Here is a 23,242-nt window from a genome sequence, read left to right on the forward strand (position 1 = left end):
GAAACGCTTTTTGTTCGCGATTCGTGTCAAAGATGGATTCCATTCCTGACGTGCAAGATTACGAATCGAGTGCGAAAAGATTAAAAATCGACCATGGACCGTCCATTGTCGGTGGTATGTGTATTAACGAAAGGTTTCCTCGATTTTCCGCGTCCGACGCGGCCCCCATCGACACCACAGAAGGTAAAAATTCTTAAATATGTTTTGGTCGTTTACGACGCGTTTATTTCGATCCAACATGGCGCCGACAAAACAAAGGCGAAGCCATTTTGTAGGCGTGGTGACGTTTCGGTGACGATTCATCCAAAAATTTTCCGCGTTTAATTTTCCCCAGTTTATCGATAAATTTTTACTGCTTTAGTCGGGAGCTTTTAACGTAATAAAACCACACATTTCAGTCAAAAAATCTGTTGTTTTTATTTAACCCAGAATTTGTACGTTTTGTTTGACGTCAAGGACGGCGCCGCGCTGACGACACACTCTTTTGTTATTGTTTAGTCATTTGTTTTTGGGGAAACCACGTTTTTTTTTTTTTGACAGCTTACGGAATTGTTGACATTTACTCTATTCCGGTATTGGTGGATGAAAGTTGCCATTTTACAGGTTTTTTTCCCAACCTCAATTTACTGAACCTAACCTAAGAATATGACGTCAGTTTGTTTTTATTAATGTTTACACTTATAAATTTTGATGTAATTAGTATTAGGGTGTCTTCATCTTTGGTTTTAGAAAAAGCCTTAAGCCCTCTATTTGTGGTTGTGTTGTGGTATACATAATATCTAATCTTAAGTTTAAAAGACAAAAATGCTTGGAAAATTCAAAATTTAGTAAGTAAAACATTCATCTAACCTATAAATTGGTCATTTTGCTTGGATTTGCCAAGCAGACCCACTGCCAAGTGCACTTTGAAGTCAAATTGGAATTATTTTTAATGTACTGTATTCTACAAGACTCATCTTCCTAGTTTTAGTTTGCCTAACCTAACCTCAATTTCTGGAGAGAAGAGAGAAATGATGCATCCAAATTAAACACTCCTTTTCTCTGATTACCGGTATTAGGTCACTTATTTAAAAAATGTCTTCTTTAAATTGATACATTTTGAATCACCCTGTAGCTGTCAAAACTAACTAAACATTTTTCTGGTAACTTCTTTGAGATTTTTTTTTGAGCCCTGATATTTGGCACAAACCTAGTACAGTGAGTGTCGTAGCAAAACTGTAGAAATACAATCATTAAAGTCGATTTTCGCTTGCACTAAGTGGCCAACGTAACGCAAAACCCATTAGAATAGCGGTGGTGTTTCAGGCAAATTTGACCCTTACGAAATTTTTGTAAAAATTGTGTTTTGCAAAATAGTTTTTTCAAGAAATTTCTGTGCATTACATCGTAGTAGGCTTTGTAGTGTTTTCTTAATTTTCCACGGTCAAATTAGCCCTAACCAGACAAAAAGTGTTTCTGGGACACCCTGTCTGTAAACCCTAAATAACACGCGTACTTGTAACACTTTGTATATACTTTTATATATCAATGGACAGCCAATGAAATGAGCTTTCCATTGACGTAGAAAAGTCGGTTGGTTAGTGGTACCGTTTAGCCACTAGAGGGCGTTAAAGTTGACTCATTTTTTAATGACTTTTTTTGGTGCATTTTTTCGTTCAATCGTCAATAACTAGCTTATTTCCCACACTTTGTATAAACTTTTATATATCAATGGAAAGCCAATGAAATGAGCTTTCCATTGACATAAAAAAGTCGGTTGGTTAGTGGTACCGTTTGGCCACTAGAGGGCGGCAACATTGACCAATTTTTTTGGTGTATTCTTTTGTTTAATATTCAAAAAAACTGCTTAATTGCACTATTTTTGCTAGAACGTTATACGTCAATGGAGAGCCAATGAAACGAGCTTTCTAACAGTCTCCCAATTTGAATGGATAGGTTAGACGGTTTGCCCGCTAGAGGGTGTCAAAATTGACTAATTTTTTCGATCACTTGATTTGTGCATTCTTTCATTCAATCGTCAATAACCAGCTTATTTGCCACACTTTGTATAAACTTTTATATGTCAATGGATAGCCAATGAAATAAGCTTTCTATTGACCAATAAAAGTTGATGGGTTAGTGGTAGGGTTATGTCGCTAGAGAACGTGAAAGCTTTTAAAAGTAAAATTACAAAATTCATAACTTTTCATTGTATTCCAATGGAATTCATTGAAATTACCTACCAAACTTTATTTATGTTTTAATTTGAATGGTAGATGTATAGAAGAATTTCGTTCCTAATTCCCAATTCTATTACCTAATAGTTTTCAAAATTCCAATGTACCTCCAGTAATGCCCATTATTGGACTAATCTGTGTCTTACCTTTTCAAGTCATATGACTGCAAAGTCCAAGCTTTTGTTCAAATCCACTCACTTTACTACTTGGAGGAAGCTTCTAGGGTGTCAAAAACCATCAAGTTTTTAGGGGAAACGAACAATGCAAACCTAAAACAAATAATTGAATCAAAACTTACTTTTGGTAACAAGTCCCCAATGCACACTGTATAAAGCGTTTTATGTGTAAAAGCCTTATCAAAAACCTTATCAGACTCTTTACATTATAGGAACGTGATGTCAAAACCATTGTAAATAAGTGGTTTAGAATTTAATTATAAATCTGTCTAGTTTGTCATTTATTTGTAGGTATGTCAGTGTAACAGATTTTTGAGTCAATACTACCCAAGTACTGTGTTAAATATACTTTGTCTCCCTTCAATTCAACCAATTAAACAAGAACACGTTCTTAACAGGTTTGACTACGGATTGCGATTCAGGCTACGAACCATCTACTGTGGAGTCCCTGTTGCATTCACAACACACGTCTCCCCATACAGATTCGGGGGATTTACTGGAAAGTGGATCAAACTTCTTCAGCACAGATAACGCAGACCAACTGGATGAGGAGGAAGAAGATGACGATAACGCGTCCACGGTGAGTCATTTGAGCGAACTGAGCGGACTTTCAAATTTGAGCGGTCAAGAGTGGAAACCGATGGCAGGAAGTATGATTTGGATTCAGCAACAGATGCAAAAAGGCATTAATCCCCGAATGATATTAACGGAATTAGGTAAGTTTATTGTTACGGATTTAGGGTAGATTGTAAAGTGGTTTCCAGGAGTGGACTTGGATCAAATACCTCAGTACGTGGAGGACTTAACTTTGTGGAAGATCATCATCAATATGCTGGCAGAACCGCCGAGACGGAGCAAACTCAGACACGTAAACACGCTGGACGATGTGGTGCGATTGTTGAAGGGAGCCCAAAAAATTATAGTGCTCACAGGAGCGGGAGTGTCTGTATCGTGCGGTATTCCCGATTTCCGGTCCAGGGATGGGATTTACTCTCGCTTGGCCGCTGAATTTCCTGACTTGCCCAATCCTCAGGCCATGTTCGATATAAACTACTTCACTCAGGATCCCAGACCGTTCTTTAAGTTCGCCAAGGACATTTATCCGGGCAAATTTAAGCCCAGTCCTTGTCATCGGTTCATAAAGTTGCTGGAAAAACACCAGAAACTGCTAAGAAACTACACGCAAAACATTGACACGTTGGAAAAGGAGGCGGATATCGACAGAGTGATTGAGTGTCACGGTTCGTTTGCCACGGCCACGTGCACGAAATGCGAACATCGTGTCAGCGCTGACAAGATTAGGGACGTGGTTCTGGCACAGAAGATTCCTTTGTGCGAAATTTGTCATTCTGACGGGGAAAGCTCGGTTTCTACAGACGATTTCGGTACTGAAGCCACCAACTACAAGGTAAACTAACTGAAAATTGTGTTAAACTAACCAGTTCACACCCAAAAATTCCTTACAGGACTTGGTATTGTCGGGAATAATGAAACCTGATATAGTATTCTTTGGGGAAGGCCTTCCTGATACTTTTCACGAAGCAATGGCAGCGGACAAGTCCGAATGCGACTTGCTTCTAGTGATTGGTAGTTCGCTGAAAGTACGTCCGGTGGCGCTGATTCCCAGCTCGTTACCCGCTCACGTGCCCCAGATTCTCATTAATCGAGAACCGCTCTCGCACTGTCACTTTGACGTGGAGCTATTGGGCGATTGTGACGTCATTATTAATCATCTTTGTCGAATGTAAGTATGATTAAGGTTTTTTAACACATAAAGGGTTTAGGTCACTTTGACTGACATTTTTTAGTGTTTTTTTTAGACTATTGGATAGGAAAATTAATGAGGATTCCAAAAATGTGCTTAAAACTGTCATTTTCACACCACAAATGGGTTTTACAGACGATTTTGTCCTTGACTGTCCTTTCAAACTGTGTTTCTGTTAGTTCAAATTTTGACACTGTTTTTCTAACTGACTATACTCGATTTTTTAGTGTTTTTTTAGACTATTGGATAGGAAATTTAATAAGGATTCCAAAAATGTGCTTAAAACTGTCATTTTCTTATTCCAAATGGGTGTTACAGGCGATTTTGTCCTTGACTGTTCTTTCAAACTGTGTTTCTGTTAGTTCAAACTTTGACACTGTTTTTCTCTCTGACTGTACTCAATTTGGTAGTGTTTTTTTAGGTTAGTGGATAGGAAATTTAATGAGGATTCCAAAAATGTGCTTAAAACTGTCATTTTCTCATTCCAAGAGGGTTTTACAAGCGATTTTGTCCTTGACTGTCCTTTCAAACTGTGTTTCTAACAATTCAAACTTTGACACCATTTTTCACCATGACTGTATCGATATGTTTTTTGTTTTTTTTTTGGCTATTGAATAGGAAATTTAATGAGGATTCCAAAAATGTACTTAAATCAAACATTTTCTTACTAGAAGTGGGTTTCACCAGCGATTTTGTCCCTGACTGTCCTTCCAAACTGTGTTTCTTTTAGTTCAAAATTTGATACTGCTTTTCTCCCAGCCTGTACCACATTTTATACGGTTTTTCCAAGTAACTGAATAGGAAATTTAACGAGGATTCCAAAAATGTGCTTAAAACTGTCATTTTCTCATTCCAAGTGGGTTTTACAGGCGATTTTGTCTCTGACTATCCTTTCAAACTGTGTTTCTGGCAGTTCAAACTTTGATACTGTTTTTCTAACTGACTATACTCGATTTTTTAGTGTTTTTTTAGGTTAGTAGATAGGAAATTTAATGAGGATTCCAAAAATGTGCTTAAAACTGTTATTTTCTCACTCCAAGTGAGTTTAGCAAACGATTTTGTCGCTGACTGTCTTTTCAAACTGTGTTTCTGGTAGTGCAAATTTTGACAGCGCTTTTCTCTCTGACTGTACCCCTACCTTGTTTTCAGACTTTGATAATTCAATTTTTCAGTTTGCAACACTGTTAAGGCCAGTTGACATTGTAAAAAAAAACAGTCACGTGACCTTTGAAACGCCGTTAAACTTTGAAAAATTGGTAAATTGAATTGAGACAGTTGGAAAAACTTAAATTGGAAAATACACGTCACATGACTTTGATAATAAATTTTTCGAGCTTGCAACACTGTAAAGGCCAGTTGGCATTGTCAAAAACAGTCACGTGACCTTCAAAACGCCGTTAAACTATGAAAAATTGGTAAATCCAATTGTAACAATTGTAAAAGCTTAAATGGCAAAATACACGTCACGTGACTTTGATAATTCAGTTTTTAGGCAAGAAACACATCAAGGATGCCAGATTAGGGGATTTTTTCCAAAAAATATATTTTCTGGAGAAAAATATTTTAGAAGAATAACAATAGTTTTGTATTTAAGTGTGGCGTGCGCAACAGTGTTCTAGGCTGGTTTTCTTACTTTGTAGGGCTTTTTCATCAAAAACCCTGTCTTGGCAAAAGAAAACGGAAGATTTGGGCAGGATTTTGACGTTGGAACGAAATTCCTAACTGTCACAAGAACCAATTTGGGAGCTGTCAAATTATGAACATTTTTAAAAAGCTTGTTCCATTGCGCCGCTCTATTTTTGACCAAAAATCTAGTTTTTTTTTTTGTAATTCTTCAAATTGTGTCCAGATAAATGAAAGCTTAGATTACGGGCTATATTTTGACGTTGCAACAAAATTTCTAGCTGTCATAGTAATTAAGTTAGGACGTGTCATAGAAGTACACCTGTCATCTTTAGTAGGCTCGGTTGTAACGGGCGTTCAATAATTGTTATCAGGTCAGGTCGCCTATGAATGGCAATTGTCACAAAAAGCGTATGTCTTAGATAGCGTTGCAAACAATTGTTACATGACAGCTGTCAATGTAAGCTAGAACCACAGCCAACTACGACCATAACAATTGTTGAACTGCTACTGGTAGTTGAACTTTGTCATATGAAATGCATTGCTGTCAAAGTGACGTTTCTGACTTGAACCGGGTTTAAAAGTGAATAAAAGTGGCAGTATGAAGGAAACAGACACATATAGTTAGAGGAGAGGGATAATTTTCCACCATTCCATTTAAGAAAGCTTGACTTTTTTTAAAATTCTCATTATAATTTGAGATTTGCTTAGTGTGATAAAATTTGTAGGTTGGGTGAAAATTGGGAAGAAGGCGTGTTTACTGAACAGAATTTGGTGGAGTGCGCAGAATTGATACCTTCTGAGCAGCCGTCAGGTTTTGATTTCAGTAAATGGAGGGACAACGCCGAAATAGAATTGAAATATACTGAGGAGAGTGTACGTTGTACTTGTGAAGTAGACGACGAATTAGGACAAGAAAAGATGACGTGCAGTTGTAAAAGTGAGTGATTTTTAGCTTTCTAAGACATAAGTTGGTAAAATGAAATTTTCCAGGTAAATCCTTCAAAGAAAGACACATTAGTATAGATTCGGCGAGGGATTCGGGTATAGGCGACAATTCGAATTTCACCGATTTGGAACAGGACAGCAAAGAAACGACGTTTTCTTTGAATATAACGGCGCACGAAACGGCGTCCTGCAGCTTTAAAAAGTCGGCGGACGAATGCGACATGCGCAAAAAAACCACCCACACGGAGCAAAAACAAAACATGCGCGGTTTCTGGCAGCCCAAAGTCAAACGGAGTCTGGCGGACCGTTTACCGCCCAATTCGTTCCATTTAATGCCGCCCAGCCGGTACGTGTTCCCCGGGGCGGAGGTTTACTACGATCCGGACGAAAAAAGTTCGAGTGACGACTGCGCTTCCGACACGATGTCGGAATGTTGTTAGATTTTTAGTACCAGGTTAGTGTTGTTATTGTTTGTTTCCCACTTTGTATAATATATTTTTTTATGGAACTAATTGTTAACTAAGAGTGAGTCGGAGAGATGTAAAAGCGGTAATTTTCGAGTCGGAAAATTTCAATTTTTGGAAATTTTCATATGTGGTACACAAGGTGTTCAAAAGACAATTTCAAGGGCTACAAATTGGTATATTGAACCACACTGTAACTGTCAAAATAACAGAGTTACGGGATGTTACAGTGAAAATTGTCAAAATCAAACTTTGCAACCAACAACTCAGTTAAAACGGTAAATAACTCAGTTTTAGGTAGAATCGCTATACAGGGTGGTCAAAAGAGAATTTCAAGGGCTACAAAAATTGTCAAAACAATGGAGTAATCTACAGGGTGATTCAATGAATTTTTAACCTCCTTGTAACTTGTTTAATTTTTATTATATAAAAAGAATACCAAATATGAATCTTGTAGATAATCCATCAGTATACAGGGTGTCCCAAATTTGAGCAACAAACCAAATTAATAATTTTTTATTCGATTTTTGGAATCTACGTCAAATCCTAGGCCTACTTGATGTAAAATGTTTGTATCGATATTCAATTGTTTTTGCTCTAACAGCCTTACTGTGACCAGCCTCCTCGAATGAAGAAATTTCCGATTTGAGCGAAATTTTGGTGCACTTTTCCAGAAAATCGTCCAAAACTCTCAAAACTATGTATTTGAGATTTAAGATAATGCAAGGAAACACAAACGAGCTGAAATGAATGTAGGTTTCGTTCGTTTTGGCACTTTATGGAGCAACCAGAGTGTGACATCACAATGACGTAGTTTGACAACACCGTAACTTAACCAACTGTCAAATTACGTCATCCTGACGTCACTTTCGCGTTGTTTGCACCATAAAGGGTAAGAACAAACTGTATTTATATTATTACTTTTAGTCTTAACTCCTTCACTTCGGTAAGTGGAAACCCTGATTCTGGGGGGGTTCTAAAACTTTTCGGAAAATTGTCAGGAGCATTTGGAGGTCCTTGGCACATTCAAAATGGTCCTAGAGGCCTCTGGCACTTTTTAGAAAGTTATTAATATAATTTAGAGATCTATGAAACTTTCAAAATGGTCCTAGAGACCTCTGGCAATTTAATATAGTTGTAGAACACTCTGGTACTTTTCAGAAAGTTCTCAGTAGCATTTAGAGGTTTCTGGTACTTTTAAAATGGTCCAAGAGGTTTCTAGTTACCAGAGACAAACCTTACTTTGACCACCCTCCTCGAAAGCAGAAAATTTTGGTGCACCTTTCCAGAAAATCGTCCAAAACTCGCTTATTTGAAACACCCTGTACAAAACCACCGTATAACAAAAGACAGCTAATGAACGGGGCTATCACGTGACGTTGAGCGGGCGCGGCTAAGTTGCCCCGTTTAACCGCTAGAGGGCGTTAAAGTTGATTCTCGCTTTTTACTCAATATCTCAGAAACGTTTCAGGTTAGAGGTCTGAAATTTTTTGCCACAAATGCACCTCGATGGGATGCAACTTTTACCTTCTCATACACTTTTTTTTGACCACTCGTTTGACTTTGAAAAATTAAAAACTAGAATTGTCAAGAAAAGATTTTTTCAGAAAATTTTTTACTCGCAAGTTAATAGTACATATTTTCCAATTTTTCCGGATACTTAGCGAAAATTTTCTGGAAAAATTTCCATAAATGTAATATTCCGCAAATTTTACATCTCTGGAGTGAGTTTGTGCGAATGATTGAGGTTAACGACACAGTATTAGGTAAGTGAGTTTTTTTACGGTTTTTGTCGCGCATTTTTGGATTTTTAAAAAGAAATCAATGATACGTGTTCCATATTGCACTAGAGTGCTGGCAAAACAGTTCAAATTAGTGTATTATTAGTAAAAGAATAAGGTGTGCTCTATCCAAGGACGGTAAACAGTAAACGGCAACATTGCGCTTATGGGATTAAGCAATCCTTTACGGTTTACCGTCCATCAACTCTTGCAATGAATCCAATTTTGTGTCATTTGTCACAGAGCAAACGGCACATTATTTGTGTAAATCAAAATCCAATGTTGCCAAAAAACAAAAATGACCCAAAATTGGCAAACACCATTTAAGTTAAGTACATTTCGATTTAATATACTCGAAACGTGTCCAAACAAGTTGGAATTGATCTCGGAGTCGTATTTATAACTTCTCTACAACTTTCTGTTGCTGTATTTAAATTATTTTTTCTACTATAATTTCCAAAGAAAATTTTTAGGTTATTGATTTGACAAAAGTTAGGTGCAATATTATATACTCGATTAATAAGTTGCGGAAGGAGTGGATGATTGTCAAACCCAGTGTCAAGTTGAGAAATTAGTTTGTAAGGTTCCAAATGTCAATTATATATTATAAACCGTATTGGTGACGTATTCTCGAAATTGTAATATAATATTTTCCTATCGTTGTTTATTTTTCTTTAGTTGGCGCACGTGCAGAGATTGACACTTTGTACATTTACAGCTCTGTACACGTTGGCCACTACAAATTAGCGTTGAATCGCGTCTTATGATAGACGTTAATTAAACATAAAACCCGCATCTATAAACAAGTTCGTGTAGATTAATTGTATAATATATAGGTCGAAATTTCTTGTTATTTATTTTTTAAGGTGATTATATCATATCAAGGCTTCTCTTTTGCATTTAAAATTTCTTTTTACACTTAAGTACCGTACGGGACAATCGTTTACAAACGTTCTGACATCATGATTTGCTATTAAGTATTTTTGTACATTTCTTCTACTGTTTTACACTTTATTATGTATTATATACTAATCGTCCTCCATATTATAAGTTCGATATTATTCTCACTTTCAAGATACAGATTTTTATTTTTATGTTTTTTTTTTCTATTTATATTTGTGTGTACATATTTAAGGATTTACGGTATTAAAGCAATAAAGCTATTGTTTCTTCTTATACACTCTGTATTGTTATTTTACCATTTCATTACACTACATAGTCATTATGGTGACAACAGGTAAAAATTCAAATCAATAATAAGACAATACGAGTGTCCAAAAAATTTAAAAAATGTTGAAATATTGTTAGAAGCCTCTACAAGTGTCTTAAATTTATGGAAAATGTTTCAATATTGCCAGAAGCCTCTATGACTGTCCAAAGTCTTTGAAAAATGTTTAAATATTACTAGAAGCCTCTCCAACTGTCCAAAACCGTTGAAAAATGTTTGAATATTACCAGAAGCCTCTCCAACTGTCCAAAATCGTTGAAAAATGTTTAAATATTACCAGAAGCCTCTCCAACTGTCCAAAATCGTTGAAAAATGTTTAAATATTACCAGAAGCCTCTCCAACTGTCCAAAATCGTTGAAAAATGTTTCAATATTGCCAGAAGCCTCTATGACTGTCCAAAGTCTTTGAAAAATGTTTAAATATTACTAGAAGCCTCTCCAACTGTCCAAAACCGTTGAAAAATATTTGAATATTACCAGAAGCCTCTCCAACTGTCCAAAATCGTTGAAAAATGTTTGAATATTGCCAGAAGCCTCTCCAACTGTCCAAAACCGTTGAAAAATGTTTAAATATTACCAGAAGCCTCTCCAACTCTCCAAAACCGTTGAAAAATGTTTAAATATTACCAGAAGCCTCTCCAACTGTCCAAAATCGTTGAAAAATGTTTGAATATTACCAGAAGCCTCTCCAACTGTCCAAAATCGTTGAAAAATGTTTAAATATTGCCAGAACCCTCTAAACTGTCCAAAACCGTTGAAAAATGTTTGAATATTGCCAGAAGCCTCTACGACTGTCCAAAACCTTTGAAAAATGTTTAAATATTACCAGAAGCCTCTCCAACTGTCCAAAACCGTTGAAAAATGTTTAAATATTACCAGAAGCCTCTCCAACTGTCCAAAATCGTTGAAAAATGTTTGAATATTACCAGAAGCCTCTCCAACTGTCCAAAACCGTTGAAAAATGTTTAAATATTACCAGAAGCCTCTCCAACTGTCCAAAATCGTTGAAAAATGTTTAAATATTGCCAGAAGCCTCTAAACTGTCCAAAACCGTTGAAAAATGTTTGAATATTACCAGAAGCCTCTCCAACTGTCCAAAACCGTTGAAAAATGTTTAAATATTACCAGAAGCCTCTCCAACTGTCCAAAATCGTTGAAAAATGTTTAAATATTGCCAGAAGCCTCTAAACTGTCCAAAACCGTTGAAAAATGTTTGAATATTGCCAGAAGCCTCTACGACTGTCCAAAACCTTTGAAAAATGTTTAAATATTACCAGAAGCCTCTCCAACTGTCCAAAACCGTTGAAAAATGTTTAAATATTACCAGAAGCCTCTCCAACTGTCCAAAATCGTTGAAAAATGTTTGAATATTACCAGAAGCCTCTCCAACTGTCCAAAATCGTTGAAAAATGTTTGAATATTACCAGAAGCCTCTCCAACTGTCCAAAATCGTTGAAAAATGTTTAAATATTACCAGAAGCCTCTCCAACTGTCCAAAATCGTTGAAAAATGTTTAAATATTGCCAGAAGCCTCTAAACTGTCCAAAACCGTTGAAAAATGTATGAATATTGCCAGAAGCCTCTACGACTGTCCAAAACCTTTGAAAAATGTTTGAATATTACCAGAAGCCTCTCCAACTGTCCAAAACCGTTGAAAAATGTTTAAATATTACCAGAAGCCTCACCAACTGTCCAAAATCGTTGAAAAATGTTTAAATATTGCCAGAACCCTCTAAACTGTCCAAAACCGTTGAAAAATGTTTGAATATTGCCAGAAGCCTCTACGACTGTCCAAAACCTTTGAAAAATGTTTAAATATTACCAGAAGCCTCTCCAACTGTCCAAAACCGTTGAAAAATGTTTAAATATTACCAGAAGCCTCTCCAACTGTCCAAAACCGTTGAAAAATGTTTAAATATTACCAGAAGCCTCTCCAACTGTCCAAAATCGTTGAAAAATGTTTAAATATTACCAGAAGCCTCACCAACTGTCCAAAACCGTTGAAAAATGTTTAAATATTACCAGAAGCCTCACCAACTGTCCAAAATCGTTGAAAAATGTTTAAATATTGCCAGAACCCTCTAAACTGTCCAAAACCGTTGAAAAATGTTTGAATATTGCCAGAAGCCTCTACGACTGTCCAAAACCTTTGAAAAATGTTTAAATATTACCAGAAGCCTCTCCAACTGTCCAAAACCGTTGAAAAATGTTTAAATATTACCAGAAGCCTCTCCAACTGTCCAAAACCGTTGAAAAATGTTTAAATATTACCAGAAGCCTCTCCAACTGTCCAAAATCGTTGAAAAATGTTTAAATATTGCCAGAAGCCTCTAAACTGTCCAAAACCGTTGAAAAATGTTTGAATATTGCCAGAAGCCTCTACGACTGTCCAAAACCTTTGAAAAATGTTTAAATATTACCAGAAGCCTCTCCAACTCTCCAAAACCTTTGAAAAATGTTTAAATATTACCAGAAGCCTCTCCAACTGTCCAAAATCGTTGAAAAATGTTTGAATATTACCAGAAGCCTCTCCAACTGTCCAAAATCGTTGAAAAATGTTTAAATATTACCAGAAGCCTCTCCAACTGTCCAAAACCGTTGAAAAATGTTTAAATATTGCCAGAAGCCTCTACAAATGTCCTAAACTAGTGAATAAAACAATGTTTAAATCGTTAAATAAAAATACGACTGAAATTTAATAAAATTAAATAATAATCAGGGTATACATATATTTAAATTTTTCAATTGTCAGTAATACAACAAAGTACAGACTAAAAAAAAAAATAGATACAATATAACATTTAAAGTGTTGAGTAATATTGCACATAAGAAGTATAAATACAAAAATATATTAAAAAATCATTCAAAACCCTATTAAGTGACAATAATAAACATGAAAATATCTTACTTAAAGGAGATCTCTATTTAAAACTTAATCCATTAAAAAATACACTCAGTTACTCGACGGTAACACTTTTAGCCAAGTTTCGCGGACAATCCACGTTACAACCGCGCTTAACGGCGATGTGGAACGACAATAGTTGCATAGGAATGACGGTTAGGATTCCTTGAAGACAATCGACCGTTTTGGGCACTTCCAGGCACTGACTGGCCATTGAGATGGTTTCCTTGTCGGCCTCCTCGCAAATCAAAATTGGATTACCGTCCCTCGACTTGACCTGCTGCAGGGCGTTCATGCATTTGTTGTACACCGGGTCGCGCATCACAATCATTATCACCGGCATGTGCGTATCGATTAGGGCTAAGGGACCGTGTTTTAGTTCGCCAGCCATAAGACCTTCACTGTGCATGTAGGTTAGCTCTTTTACTTTCTGTATGGACAACACAATAATAGTAATTAAAGCTAACAATGCCTTTAAACTCACCAAAGCACCTTCCAGACAGGTGGCAAAGTTGAAACCGCGCCCCATGATTAGTAACGACTTTTTGTCGTACAATTCCTCCGCTAAAACCTTGACTTTCCCATCCAGTTTCAAAACTTGCTTAATTTGCTCCGGTAGGTTTATTAATCCCTCAATAATCTGCAAAGTTGCGTTTAATTACTGTGTTATATACAGGATGGTCCAGTTTAACATGCATTAGGAAAACTTATTTTTTTAATTGGCTATCGAACGGACCACCCTGTATAGTTTGGATAAATCAGCGCTACTGTACCTCTTCGCGTCGTTTCTTCAAACTCAACCTGTCTTCGCTCATTACCAAAGCGAACATAACCAACGAAATGAACTGACTGGTGTAGGCCTTCGTCGAGGCAACACCAATTTCCGGGCCTGCGTTGATGTGCACTCCGCAATGGGATTCGCGGCAAATGGAACTGCCCACCGTATTGGTAATGCCCACGATAAGGGCGCCACGTTGCTTGCAATACCTCAACGCCATTAGTGTGTCAGCGGTTTCACCTTGTTAAGTCAAATTTTATTAAAAGAAACCAAAATGCAACAAAATTACAATACATTTATTAAAGTCTTAATGATTTTTCAGTGTGTTTATGAACGAAAACTATATAAATTGTCAACTGTCAAAATTATATGTCATTCGTTCATGTTCGGTCATGGCCTACTATACTTTAAGAAAAACTAGAAGGCGCTGGTCAAATTTTCCAATATGGCGAAAATAGCGGTGACAGTTTGTGTTGTTGAATTTTTTTCTCTCCGAAAAAGAGGTTTTTTTGTGCAAGAAAAACTTTATTTAGGACTTTTATTTATGGACGTTTTCATGTTAATTTTTTTGTTGAGAGTGTTTAGGTTTGTTTATTGGCGGCCCCAGACAGTTTTACTTTTGCCACAAACTAACAAAGACATGACTTTTACTTTACAATAAAAAAAAGAACGTTTACTTACCACTCTGCGATATAAAGAAGCAAACGTCGTCCCTAAAAACTGGCGTGGTCCGGTCCAGAAAATCGCTGGCCAATTCCACCATCACCGGCAGTTCGGTGAGTTCCTCCAGGAGTTGACGGGTGGCGACGGCACTGTGATACGACGTGCCGCAACCGATCAGCATCAGTCTTCGGCACCGTTTGATTTCGGGAATGTGCTCCTTGATACCGCCCAGAGTCACAGTCTAAACCAAACTTATTAGTATCGTTTGATTAACCGACCTGTACACGGACCTTGGTTGCAAAGTTGACCCGTCCCCTCATGGTGTTCACCACCGATTCCGGTTGTTCGAAAATTTCTTTTTGCATAAAGTACTCGTAGTTGCCTTTCATTATTTCCTGCAGTTCTATTTTCAAGGTGGTGATTTCGCGATGGTTGGGGTCGTCAGCGCCTCCCTTCCTCAAACGGTGGATGCTTAGGATTCCATTACGGACGGCCGCAATATCATCGTCCTACGTTTAACAACAACTCTTACGTCCTGACACTTTAATGATCTTACAGCTAGTCCAACCTCAAAGTAAATCACTCGGTTAGTGTGCTCGATAATGGCGGAGGCATCAGAAGCAAAGAAATACTCCACTTGTTTGTCCTCCAACGGTTCAAACTCGGTGGAACCGGTTCTGGGCAGTGTAGGAAACTCGGCACGTCCATGAGGGCGATGATCTAAAGACAATTCAAACGTTTTACGACACTCAAACAGAAAACCCTGATGTCCTTCACCTTTGAGTAGGTAATAAAGGGCATATTTGGCAACCAAAAGCACACCGTGTACTGTACCAATTTAGTGTTCACTTAAGTCACTGATGTAAGACTTAAGTTTGTGCACTAAATTGAACTTAAATAGAGTACCAAGCTACTTACCCGTCTTTAGTGACGATTAGGCTCAAAGAGAGTCAACAATTTTTAAGTGTTTATCTGTCCTGCACCCAGTTGTGAGTTGATTAAAGAAGCGGCGGTTACTGATCGGTTTTGCCCACCTACTCTCCTCGTATTAAATAGTAAAGCTGGGTTTATACAGCGCACAATGCATAACATAGAAAGTTGGCTTTACATTAATACCTATTGTCGTTTATACAGCGCACAATACCGCATAAAAAGTTCATAATTTTTAACTTTCTATGCGAAAACAACTGTTCGCGTGCGCAAAATTTTGTAATGTCATACTTTGACATTCGCCGTCCGTCATTGTATTTGACATCCGCCGTCCGTCATTGTGTTATTGTTTTGTTTATGAATTGTGGATTTGGATTGTTCAAAAATTGTGGTTGGTTGTTGATTTTGTATTTGTGATTTTTTGGTCATTTAGTGCAATAAAAACAATTGAAGTGTCTACGGAAAAACAGAGTTTAGTAGTAAAAATTATCTAGAGCTAATTAGTTTCTCTTTACATCAAGAATTTATTAAACAATTGCAGATGGAACCTTGGCAACAATTGGGGCTTCTACTCTTGATGGGTGCTGCAGCTACAGCATTAAGCTTAGATGTCAAGAAAAGGAGAATACGGAGGTTTAAAACGCGATCTATGAATAGAAAACGCAACGAACATAGTGTTTTTGAAAAAATAGTTCATTTTGCAGAAAAACATGATACAGAGCAGTTTTTCAAATGACTCCAGAATGTTCCATAAGTTATTAGCTCTTGTGGGGCCATTTCTGCAGAAAGACAAGACAAAAAATCCACAATTAGCCCAAAACAAGGTCTTCTGCCCTCACTCTGCAGTAAGTATATTCTCGATTCCAAATAAAAATGTGTAGTATTGCCAGTTCTGTTTTTCAGTTATTTATCAGAATCTCTTTTCATTGGTTAAAAATTATATGTTGTGCGACTGTATAAACACCAAAAAGAAACACTTGTGATTTCTTGTTCAATGTTATGCATTGTGCGCTGTATAAACCCAGCTTTAGATAGGCGACCACAAAACACATTTAAAAAAGGAAAGTGGGTAGTAAACCAGCGCTGAAAGCGGCGAAAAATAATAAGATTAACTACCTGGATCATTTTCTGCGTCTGCTTTGCAACAAGGTCCGGGGGAGAATAAAAAAAAGTAAAAAAATAACAACGGATTAAAATCAACAAGACACAACTAAATCCTAGATTAGAGCGTAACCGATTTGCAGGTAAACAATGTTGATATTTACCTGCAAACAGTTACAACAACCAGACAAAAGCCTTATCTTTAAAAACGTTATTAAACAAAATCTCAAATATGCAAACCACTGATATGCACATTTGAGACTTAACAGGACGACACAAACAGTGTTATTAAAAAAACATAAAGTATTAGTAGAAAGAAACAATATCTACCTTTAGGTGAGTGTGTAGGTTCTTCTAATTTCCCATAACAGTCCAGAGAGAAGGAAACAAAGTACCAAAACAACAAACAATAGGTTAATAAAATAATCATACAATTTACATAAATCTAGTTAGTTAGAACACTTGATATTAACAAAAAAATACTGGTTAGAGGGTTAAAATATGATTAAAAAAGCCCCAGAAAGAAGTTAGGTTGGTTATTGGTGTAATATAGCTATTTACAAGCAACTAGGTGTGACATATACCAGTAAAACCCTGATTTAGATATGTACAAGTATATCCTATCCAATGATTGTGACGTCGTTTAATATATAGTTATCAAATGACGTCATGATAAGTATGAAGTCATGTAATTTGTTGAAAAACAACCTCAAAGGTGAATTTTCTATAAGGAAGCCACTTTGAGCCAAAAAACTTGAAATTGACTTGAAAAACAAACTCAAAACGTCCAAATCAATTTTCGACCAGTATCTGTAGGAATTTGGGTCAAAATTGACTTACAAATTGAAATTCTAAATCAGTCAGTCAGTTTTCAAGCATAAAGTGATGGAATTTGTTGAAAAACAACCTCAAAGGTCCATTTTCTATGATGAAGTCAATTTTAAGTTAGAAAATGACAAAGTTTGAGTTAAAAACCTTGAAACACAAATTTAAAGCGTCCAAATCAAGTATCAATTAGTAAGTGTTGGAATTTGAGTCAAAACACTTGGAAAATTGGCTTACAAGTTGGAATTTTAGGCCGGTGTCAATTTTCAAGCATGAAGTGATGGAATTTGTTGAAAAACAAGCTAAAAGGTCAATTTTCTATGATGCAGCTACTTTAAAGTCAGAAAATGACGTAGTTTGAGTCTAAAAACTTGAAAATGACCTGATAAACAAACTCAAAGCGTCCAAATCAATTTTCAACCAGTATCTGTAGGAATTTGAGTCAAAATTGACTTACAAATTGAATTTCTAGTTAAGTAAGTCAGTTTTCAAGCATAAAGTGATGAAATTTGTTGAAAAACAAGCTAAAAGGTCAATTTTCGGTGATGCAGCCACTTTACAGCCAGAAAATGACGTAGTTTGAGTCAAAAAACTTGAAAATGACTTGACAATCAAACTTAAAGCGTCCAAATCAATTTTTGACCAGTATCTGTAGGAATTTGAGTCAAAATTGACTTATAAATTGAAATTCTAGTTAAGTAAGTCAATTTTCAAGCATAAAGTGATGAAATTTGTTGAAAAACAAGCTAAAAGGTCAATTTTCTGTGATGCAGCCACTTTAAAGCCAGAAACTGACGTAGTTTGATCCAAAAAACTTGAAAATGACTTGATAAACAAATTTAAAGCGTCCAAATCAATTCTCGACCAGTATTTGTTGGAATTTGGGTCAAAATTGACTTACAAATTAAAATTCTAAATCATTCAGTCAATTTTCCAGCATGAAATGATCAAATTTGTTGAAAAACAAGCTAAAAGATCAATTTTCTTTAATAAAGTCAACTTTAAGTTAGAAAATGACAAAGTTTGAGTTAAAAACCTTGAAACACCAACTTAAAGCGTACAAATCACTTTTTGACCAGTATCACCAATTTATGAAGCATACAAATTAAATTTTAGTGATTTTACAATAATTACTATCACCTTGTAACTCTCCACCCCTTAAAATAGAATTTTTTAGTAACATTATAGGTGCAATAAGTAAACCAAATCCACACTAAATACTGCAAAATTTGACTGCTCAAACCCAAAGTTTCCGTAAGTTCGTACATAATGCAAATTAGGCGATAAAATCCCGGTTAGTAACAAATTTATAAGTATTACCATGCAAAACACAAAAACATGCTACTTAGTGTGATTACCTACTAAAATTACCTTCAAGTCCACGTCGCCTTAACCTTCCCAACTCCCCCTTAATCTTCGTTATAGCTTTATTTATGTACAGCTTCAGTTTAAAGTTAAAAATCAAAACCAAAAACCTAAATATAAGCAAAATGATCCATACCTTTGCCGTACAAAATGGGAATGTGATCGGTGGCTAGTCTGGTTTTGGTTTTAATTCCCACCAGAAGGGGTGAGCCACGTCTAGTGGCCACGCACTCCCCCGGGAAAAACTTGGATTTAAAGCAAAGGGCAAAGGCACCTTCCTGCACAAAATTCCATTAAAAAAGTCTCCAAACTGAAAAATGCGCTCACCAATTGCTGCACCACATTCTCCACCAATTCCCTGAACGAAAAGTTCGGATGCTGCTGGTAGAAGTGGAAAATCAGTTTCGCAATGATTTCGGTGTCAGTTTCGCTCTCGAAACTGTAACCTTTCTGTTCCAGGAAGAATTTCACCTCCTTATAGTTGGTAATGATACCGTTGTGTACCACCACGAAACTGTTGCTCTCGTCCGACCTGAATTTTTACTCAACTACAGGCGAGTTCCACCCAAATTAACGTGACATTACCTGTGAGGGTGGGAGTTTACTTCGTTTGGCGTACCGTGGGTGGCCCAACGGGTGTGAGCCACACCGCAATGAGTTTCAATTAGGATTTCAAGCTCAGAGGTGCTGCTCACTGAAATAACAAATTGAGTTTTTATTTTACACACCCTGTACAATTTTTTATAGAGTTTATTAAGAAAAGTTGTTATAGATTGTTTTTAAATATCATCACCTGAAAAAAATATTTGCTGCCTCTTCAGATAATTTACATTCAAATTTTATATTTAGAAATAAGCTAATCAATAACATAAAACATCATGTTATTAATATGATGTTATCTGAAATCTAGACATTTTTAAGGAAGATCCATCAAAATTGTAGTGTACTTTAGAATCCCCTATCCATAAAAGATTAGATTTATTCACCTGCCAGAATGTTGCTAATGGTAAAACAATTATTTTTCGAATCTATTATCATAGATTACTAGTTTTTTTTCTGTGGTAGGTAAAAAAGTGAATAACGGCCACTCACCTTTCTTAATTGCTTCCTCCAAAAGAGCCACCTTTCCAGGTCTTTTTATGAGAGTAATGTCATGGCCGGCCACAGAGTCCACTGCAACGCCTACGAAAAAATACAGAAAAAGGTACAAAACGAAAGTTGTCGCACGTTAAAGGAATTTTAATTGCGTATACAGGGCGGGCAACGATTTGCCACATCCTGTATCAGAAACTTATTGTAAATACCTGCAGAGTCGTAGCCACGATATTCCAAACGTTTCAGTCCGTTGACCAACAGTTCCAATATCTCTGACCTCTTCTTCGGGGTGAGATAATTCAAGTATGCAAATATTCCTGCAATAAAAAGGTTTTTTGGTTAAGTGAGTAAACATCACTCCCCACTTGATGATCGAACCTTGCTTTGGGTAATTGTTTAGGCATCTTCTTATCTCAAGAGTTTCTTAGAGTGTTAATTTAAATACAAATAACATTGATGACTTAATAAAAATATGGATTGTATTTGAGTCATCCAGGGAACACATTTTTAGAGCCTAATTTAAGACAGTTTTTTTGACCAATAACAAACAAATACTCTGCACAGTTTGTACTCTATAAAATCTTATTTAATGATTGTAACATTCTCAGATTGACAATAATGCCAAGGCTAGAGAGTTGTATAACAGTTTAAAGCTTGAAAGGGAAAGTCTATAATATTTCTTATGAAGAAGAATAACTAATATTGCGTCAAAATTGTGGTACAAGGTTATTCATTAGACAAAACCTATCCCAAACCCTGATTGTGTAAGTAATGTTGTAAGGTCAGCCTGTAGAGTACAGGAAGGAAAGTAATTGGGATGGAACTTGATGCCCTTGGATACTACCTAATCAGACAAGAATATGGGAAGTAAAAGGAAATTTTGACTGGTCCCAGAAAAAGGTGTGTCCCGAATGGAATTTCCTTGTTCTTGTACCAGTCAGGGTTAACCAGTTTGAAAGGTTGATGGCGACTGGATTTTGCTATCAACAATTGAATTTCCATTAAGTAGCTTTTATAAATCTGATAGTGTCAACTAAATTAACAGACAGGTCTTGAGATGATTGGGGAAATTCGTCCACTTGATAAATTATTAAAATAGTTAACACTTTATTCTGTCAAAACCTTTAATTCCATATATTCAAAGGATTAAACCAACTTTGATAAGGTATTCAGAACTCTTATCACTTCATGGAAAACTCTCTATTGTAAAATAGCCTGAATAAGGATAAAACAACAATAATTGCCAAAAATCAAGATAAAAACAATGTTTCTCTATTCTCTACTATGCAACTTTCACTTTTGCAGCTTGTGGCTAAAATTTTTTTCATAATTCACGCATTTACAAACCAGTTTATTACACAACTGAACTATTAAAATACCGTTTTGTTTATTTAAATGCACGAAAGGGGCCTAACTGCGCCCTATACTTGCTAGGAATAACAATTATTATTGCTTTTTTTATGTGGAATAAAAGTGTTTGACAACCGGTTGTATTTATAAATGAATTATTGATAAAAAAAGTAGGGAAGTTACTTGGATAACGTCATGTGGCAATATTCAATATAATACTTACCGCACATTATTAATTAACAAATATTCACTCACATACACAATAAACAACAGACTGAAAAATATTGCTTAAACCCCAGCCTTTTTATACGAAACGTCAAAAAGCCAACATATAAACAAATTATCGAGACGTATCAGCTGTCACTCGTTCCGTGCATCTTGTCATCTCTGTCTGTTGCACGCGTGGACTGGCTAAACCAGACAGAAACGCCCGAAAAGTAACGGATCGGTTCGTAATCTTTGACATTTCGGTCAGCTGTCGCAGTGTTGCCAATGCTAAACTTGTGAAACATTTTGTTAGTTTTCTGCACTTTTAACTCTGTAATTTCAGTGAGAGATTATCAATAGTTTCATGATTGTTGGATAGATGGAGCATGAAGGCAACTTTAATTTTAAATTATGTCGTAATTTGTATAGATCATTTTAAGGGGGCTTACCTCATAGAATTGTACAATATACAGTGTGGTGTCACAGTGTTTGACCCAAGATTACGTCATTAAAAACATCCCGTGACGCCAAAGTAATGCAGTTGTCATGACAACGGCGCCAATCTCCTTGCGCGTCTACACAACAAGGACGGATTGAAACGAGAAAGGAAAATGCCCACGCAAAAAAGAAACGGTACGATGAACGTTTAGGATTTTTTTTAGAGTCGCAATGGTACCCATATCGATCGCCAACACTGAATTTATTCGATTGTGCGTTTTTGATAAATTCCCGGTAGTTTGTAAATAGTAATATAAAAATAAACGTCTCGGTCCTCGAACGCTTGCGATGTTGCCAGTTTTTTTGGTAATTTTCGTGCATTAAATTTTGTTAATGTGTGTTGTGGTTGTGTGTTGTGGTTACGATGGCCACTCGTCAGTGAGACGTTCAGCCAGATTAAATAACGCGATTACGCGATTCACGATTACGAAAGATCCGCGGAAGAGGCACTTGCGTGCGTCTGAGAAACTCTCATCTCTCCCGCTTGCATAAATAGGACTAAAAATCGCCTTAAAGGCACGATCCGAGTGAAAAATATAGTCATTCCTCGTGGAAACTATAACCGTCACTGTCACATCCACGTGGTCTTGACCTAGGTTTTCACCCTTTCCGCCTCCTGGAAGTGCACCGCACAAGACAATTCCCCGTAGACCTTTAGGAATCCACGTTTCCACTTAGAGGCCCCACATTTCCACTCGACCGGCTGCGGAATTCGGTCGTCAACTCCAAATTTCTCTGAACACCGTTTCAAGAAACGTGGTTTCTTAGCGACAAAAATGGCGCCCACGAAACAGACGTGCGATACGTTTCAAGTTGAAAATCGAAGTCCAAAATTTTGTTAATAATACAATACATTGTTAGTGTGTTAGTTGTAGGTGCGTCACGTGACTTTTTTCTGTAAGTCTTTAAGGCAGTTCACGTGACCAACACTGGCATTAAAAAATATTGACAGTTGACAGACAGCCGTGATACGTTATGATGACATAACCTTAAAAACAATTTTTGTAATTTTGGCGTTTATGCAAAGGAAATATTTGTGTTTTTAGCAGTTCAGCTGAGTAAATGCAATGAATAAAGCTGATTCAGAATGGAGGGAAATAGCAGACAACCGGTGTACAAAAGTGCTGGAAGATTTGAAGCAAATTTTGAAAATCCTGTAAAAACCTTTAATACGGAAGGCCTAATAGACAAGATGTAAGATGGAGTATTCAGAGGTACTTAATTTTGCCTTGTGTAAACCTTTTACAATAATATTCTATACAGTTTTTAAAATTACTTTCTCAGCTTCCTATTTTTTATCATATTTGCTAAATGCCAGTAATTTGGT

At 36.4% G+C, this 23,242-nt stretch overlaps 3 protein-coding genes and 2 long non-coding RNA genes across 10 annotated transcripts in view; 3 read left to right on the forward strand and 2 right to left on the reverse strand.

Moving 5' to 3' along the window:
- Sirt1 (Sirtuin 1) lies at positions 1-10,149 on the forward strand. Of its 3 annotated transcripts, XM_081991347.1 has the most exons (7): positions 1-183; positions 2,791-3,108; positions 3,157-3,800; positions 3,859-4,136; positions 6,509-6,720; positions 6,774-7,182; positions 9,652-10,149. In XM_081991347.1, the coding sequence occupies exons 1-6, from the start codon at positions 33-35 to the stop codon at positions 7,166-7,168; spliced, it is 1,998 nt and encodes a 665-aa protein (XP_081847473.1). In that variant the 5' UTR covers positions 1-32; the 3' UTR covers positions 7,169-7,182; positions 9,652-10,149. The 3 variants fall into 3 exon arrangements, with proteins under 3 accessions (XP_081847473.1, XP_081847472.1, XP_081847474.1); XM_081991346.1 differs by having other exon boundaries at positions 6,774-10,149; XM_081991348.1 differs by lacking the exon at positions 1-183 and adding an exon at positions 197-827 and having other exon boundaries at positions 6,774-10,149.
- The window catches only part of LOC145736894 (uncharacterized), a 23,768-nt gene continuing 9,123 nt past the window's right edge, over positions 8,598-23,242 (reverse strand). The window contains exon 2 of the long non-coding RNA XR_014180139.1: positions 8,598-8,719. This is a non-coding gene — a long non-coding RNA (uncharacterized LOC145736894). The remainder of the gene's footprint in view (positions 8,720-23,242) is intronic.
- LOC145736881 (glutamine--fructose-6-phosphate aminotransferase [isomerizing] 2-like) lies at positions 12,914-21,579 on the reverse strand. Of its 4 annotated transcripts, XM_081991342.1 has the most exons (14): positions 21,434-21,579; positions 20,070-20,177; positions 19,858-19,947; positions 19,351-19,459; positions 19,093-19,297; positions 18,902-19,043; positions 16,906-16,929; positions 16,591-16,608; positions 15,113-15,264; positions 14,835-15,053; positions 14,563-14,785; positions 13,877-14,121; positions 13,588-13,743; positions 12,914-13,533 (listed from the first exon to the last, which is right to left on the reverse strand). In XM_081991342.1, exons 1-14 carry the CDS (start codon positions 21,438-21,440, stop codon positions 13,159-13,161), a joined length of 2,073 nt encoding a protein of 690 aa, XP_081847468.1. In that variant the 5' UTR covers positions 21,441-21,579; the 3' UTR covers positions 12,914-13,158. The 4 variants fall into 4 exon arrangements, with proteins under 4 accessions (XP_081847468.1, XP_081847470.1, XP_081847469.1 ...); XM_081991344.1 differs by lacking the exon at positions 16,906-16,929; XM_081991343.1 differs by lacking the exon at positions 16,591-16,608.
- On the forward strand, positions 15,797-16,083 carry LOC145736891 (uncharacterized). Its single transcript, XR_014180134.1, has 2 exons — positions 15,797-15,953; positions 16,016-16,083. It is a non-coding gene; the product is annotated as an uncharacterized LOC145736891 (long non-coding RNA).
- The window catches only part of CaMKII (Calcium/calmodulin-dependent protein kinase II), a 43,717-nt gene continuing 43,451 nt past the window's right edge, over positions 22,977-23,242 (forward strand). Inside the window, exon 1 of the mRNA XM_081991353.1 lies at positions 22,977-23,129. The gene's annotated coding sequence lies outside the window, so the exon portion shown is untranslated. The remainder of the gene's footprint in view (positions 23,130-23,242) is intronic.

This window comes from Ips typographus, linkage group LG13 (genome assembly GCF_016097725.1).
Source record: "Ips typographus isolate SLU linkage group LG13, UJ_Ityp_2.0, whole genome shotgun sequence".
Lineage (NCBI taxonomy): Eukaryota > Metazoa > Arthropoda > Insecta > Coleoptera > Curculionidae > Ips > Ips typographus.

Coding starts and splice junctions, on each gene's coding strand:
- LOC145736881 (XM_081991342.1), bottom strand. Junction 19,948..20,069: donor TCGTGGCTACGACTCTGCAG/GTATTTACAATA, acceptor ATTTTTTCGTAG/GCGTTGCAGTGGACTCTGTG. Junction 14,122..14,562: donor CTTCTTTATATCGCAGAGTG/GTAAGTAAACGT, acceptor TGACTTAACAAG/GTGAAACCGCTGACACACTA.
- Sirt1 (XM_081991346.1), top strand. CDS start 33: ATGGATTCCATTCCTGACGTGCAAGATTACGAATCGAGTGCGAAAAGA. Junction 184..2,790: donor CCCCATCGACACCACAGAAG/GTAAAAATTCTT, acceptor CGTTCTTAACAG/GTTTGACTACGGATTGCGAT. Junction 3,109..3,156: donor AATGATATTAACGGAATTAG/GTAAGTTTATTG, acceptor AGTGGTTTCCAG/GAGTGGACTTGGATCAAATA.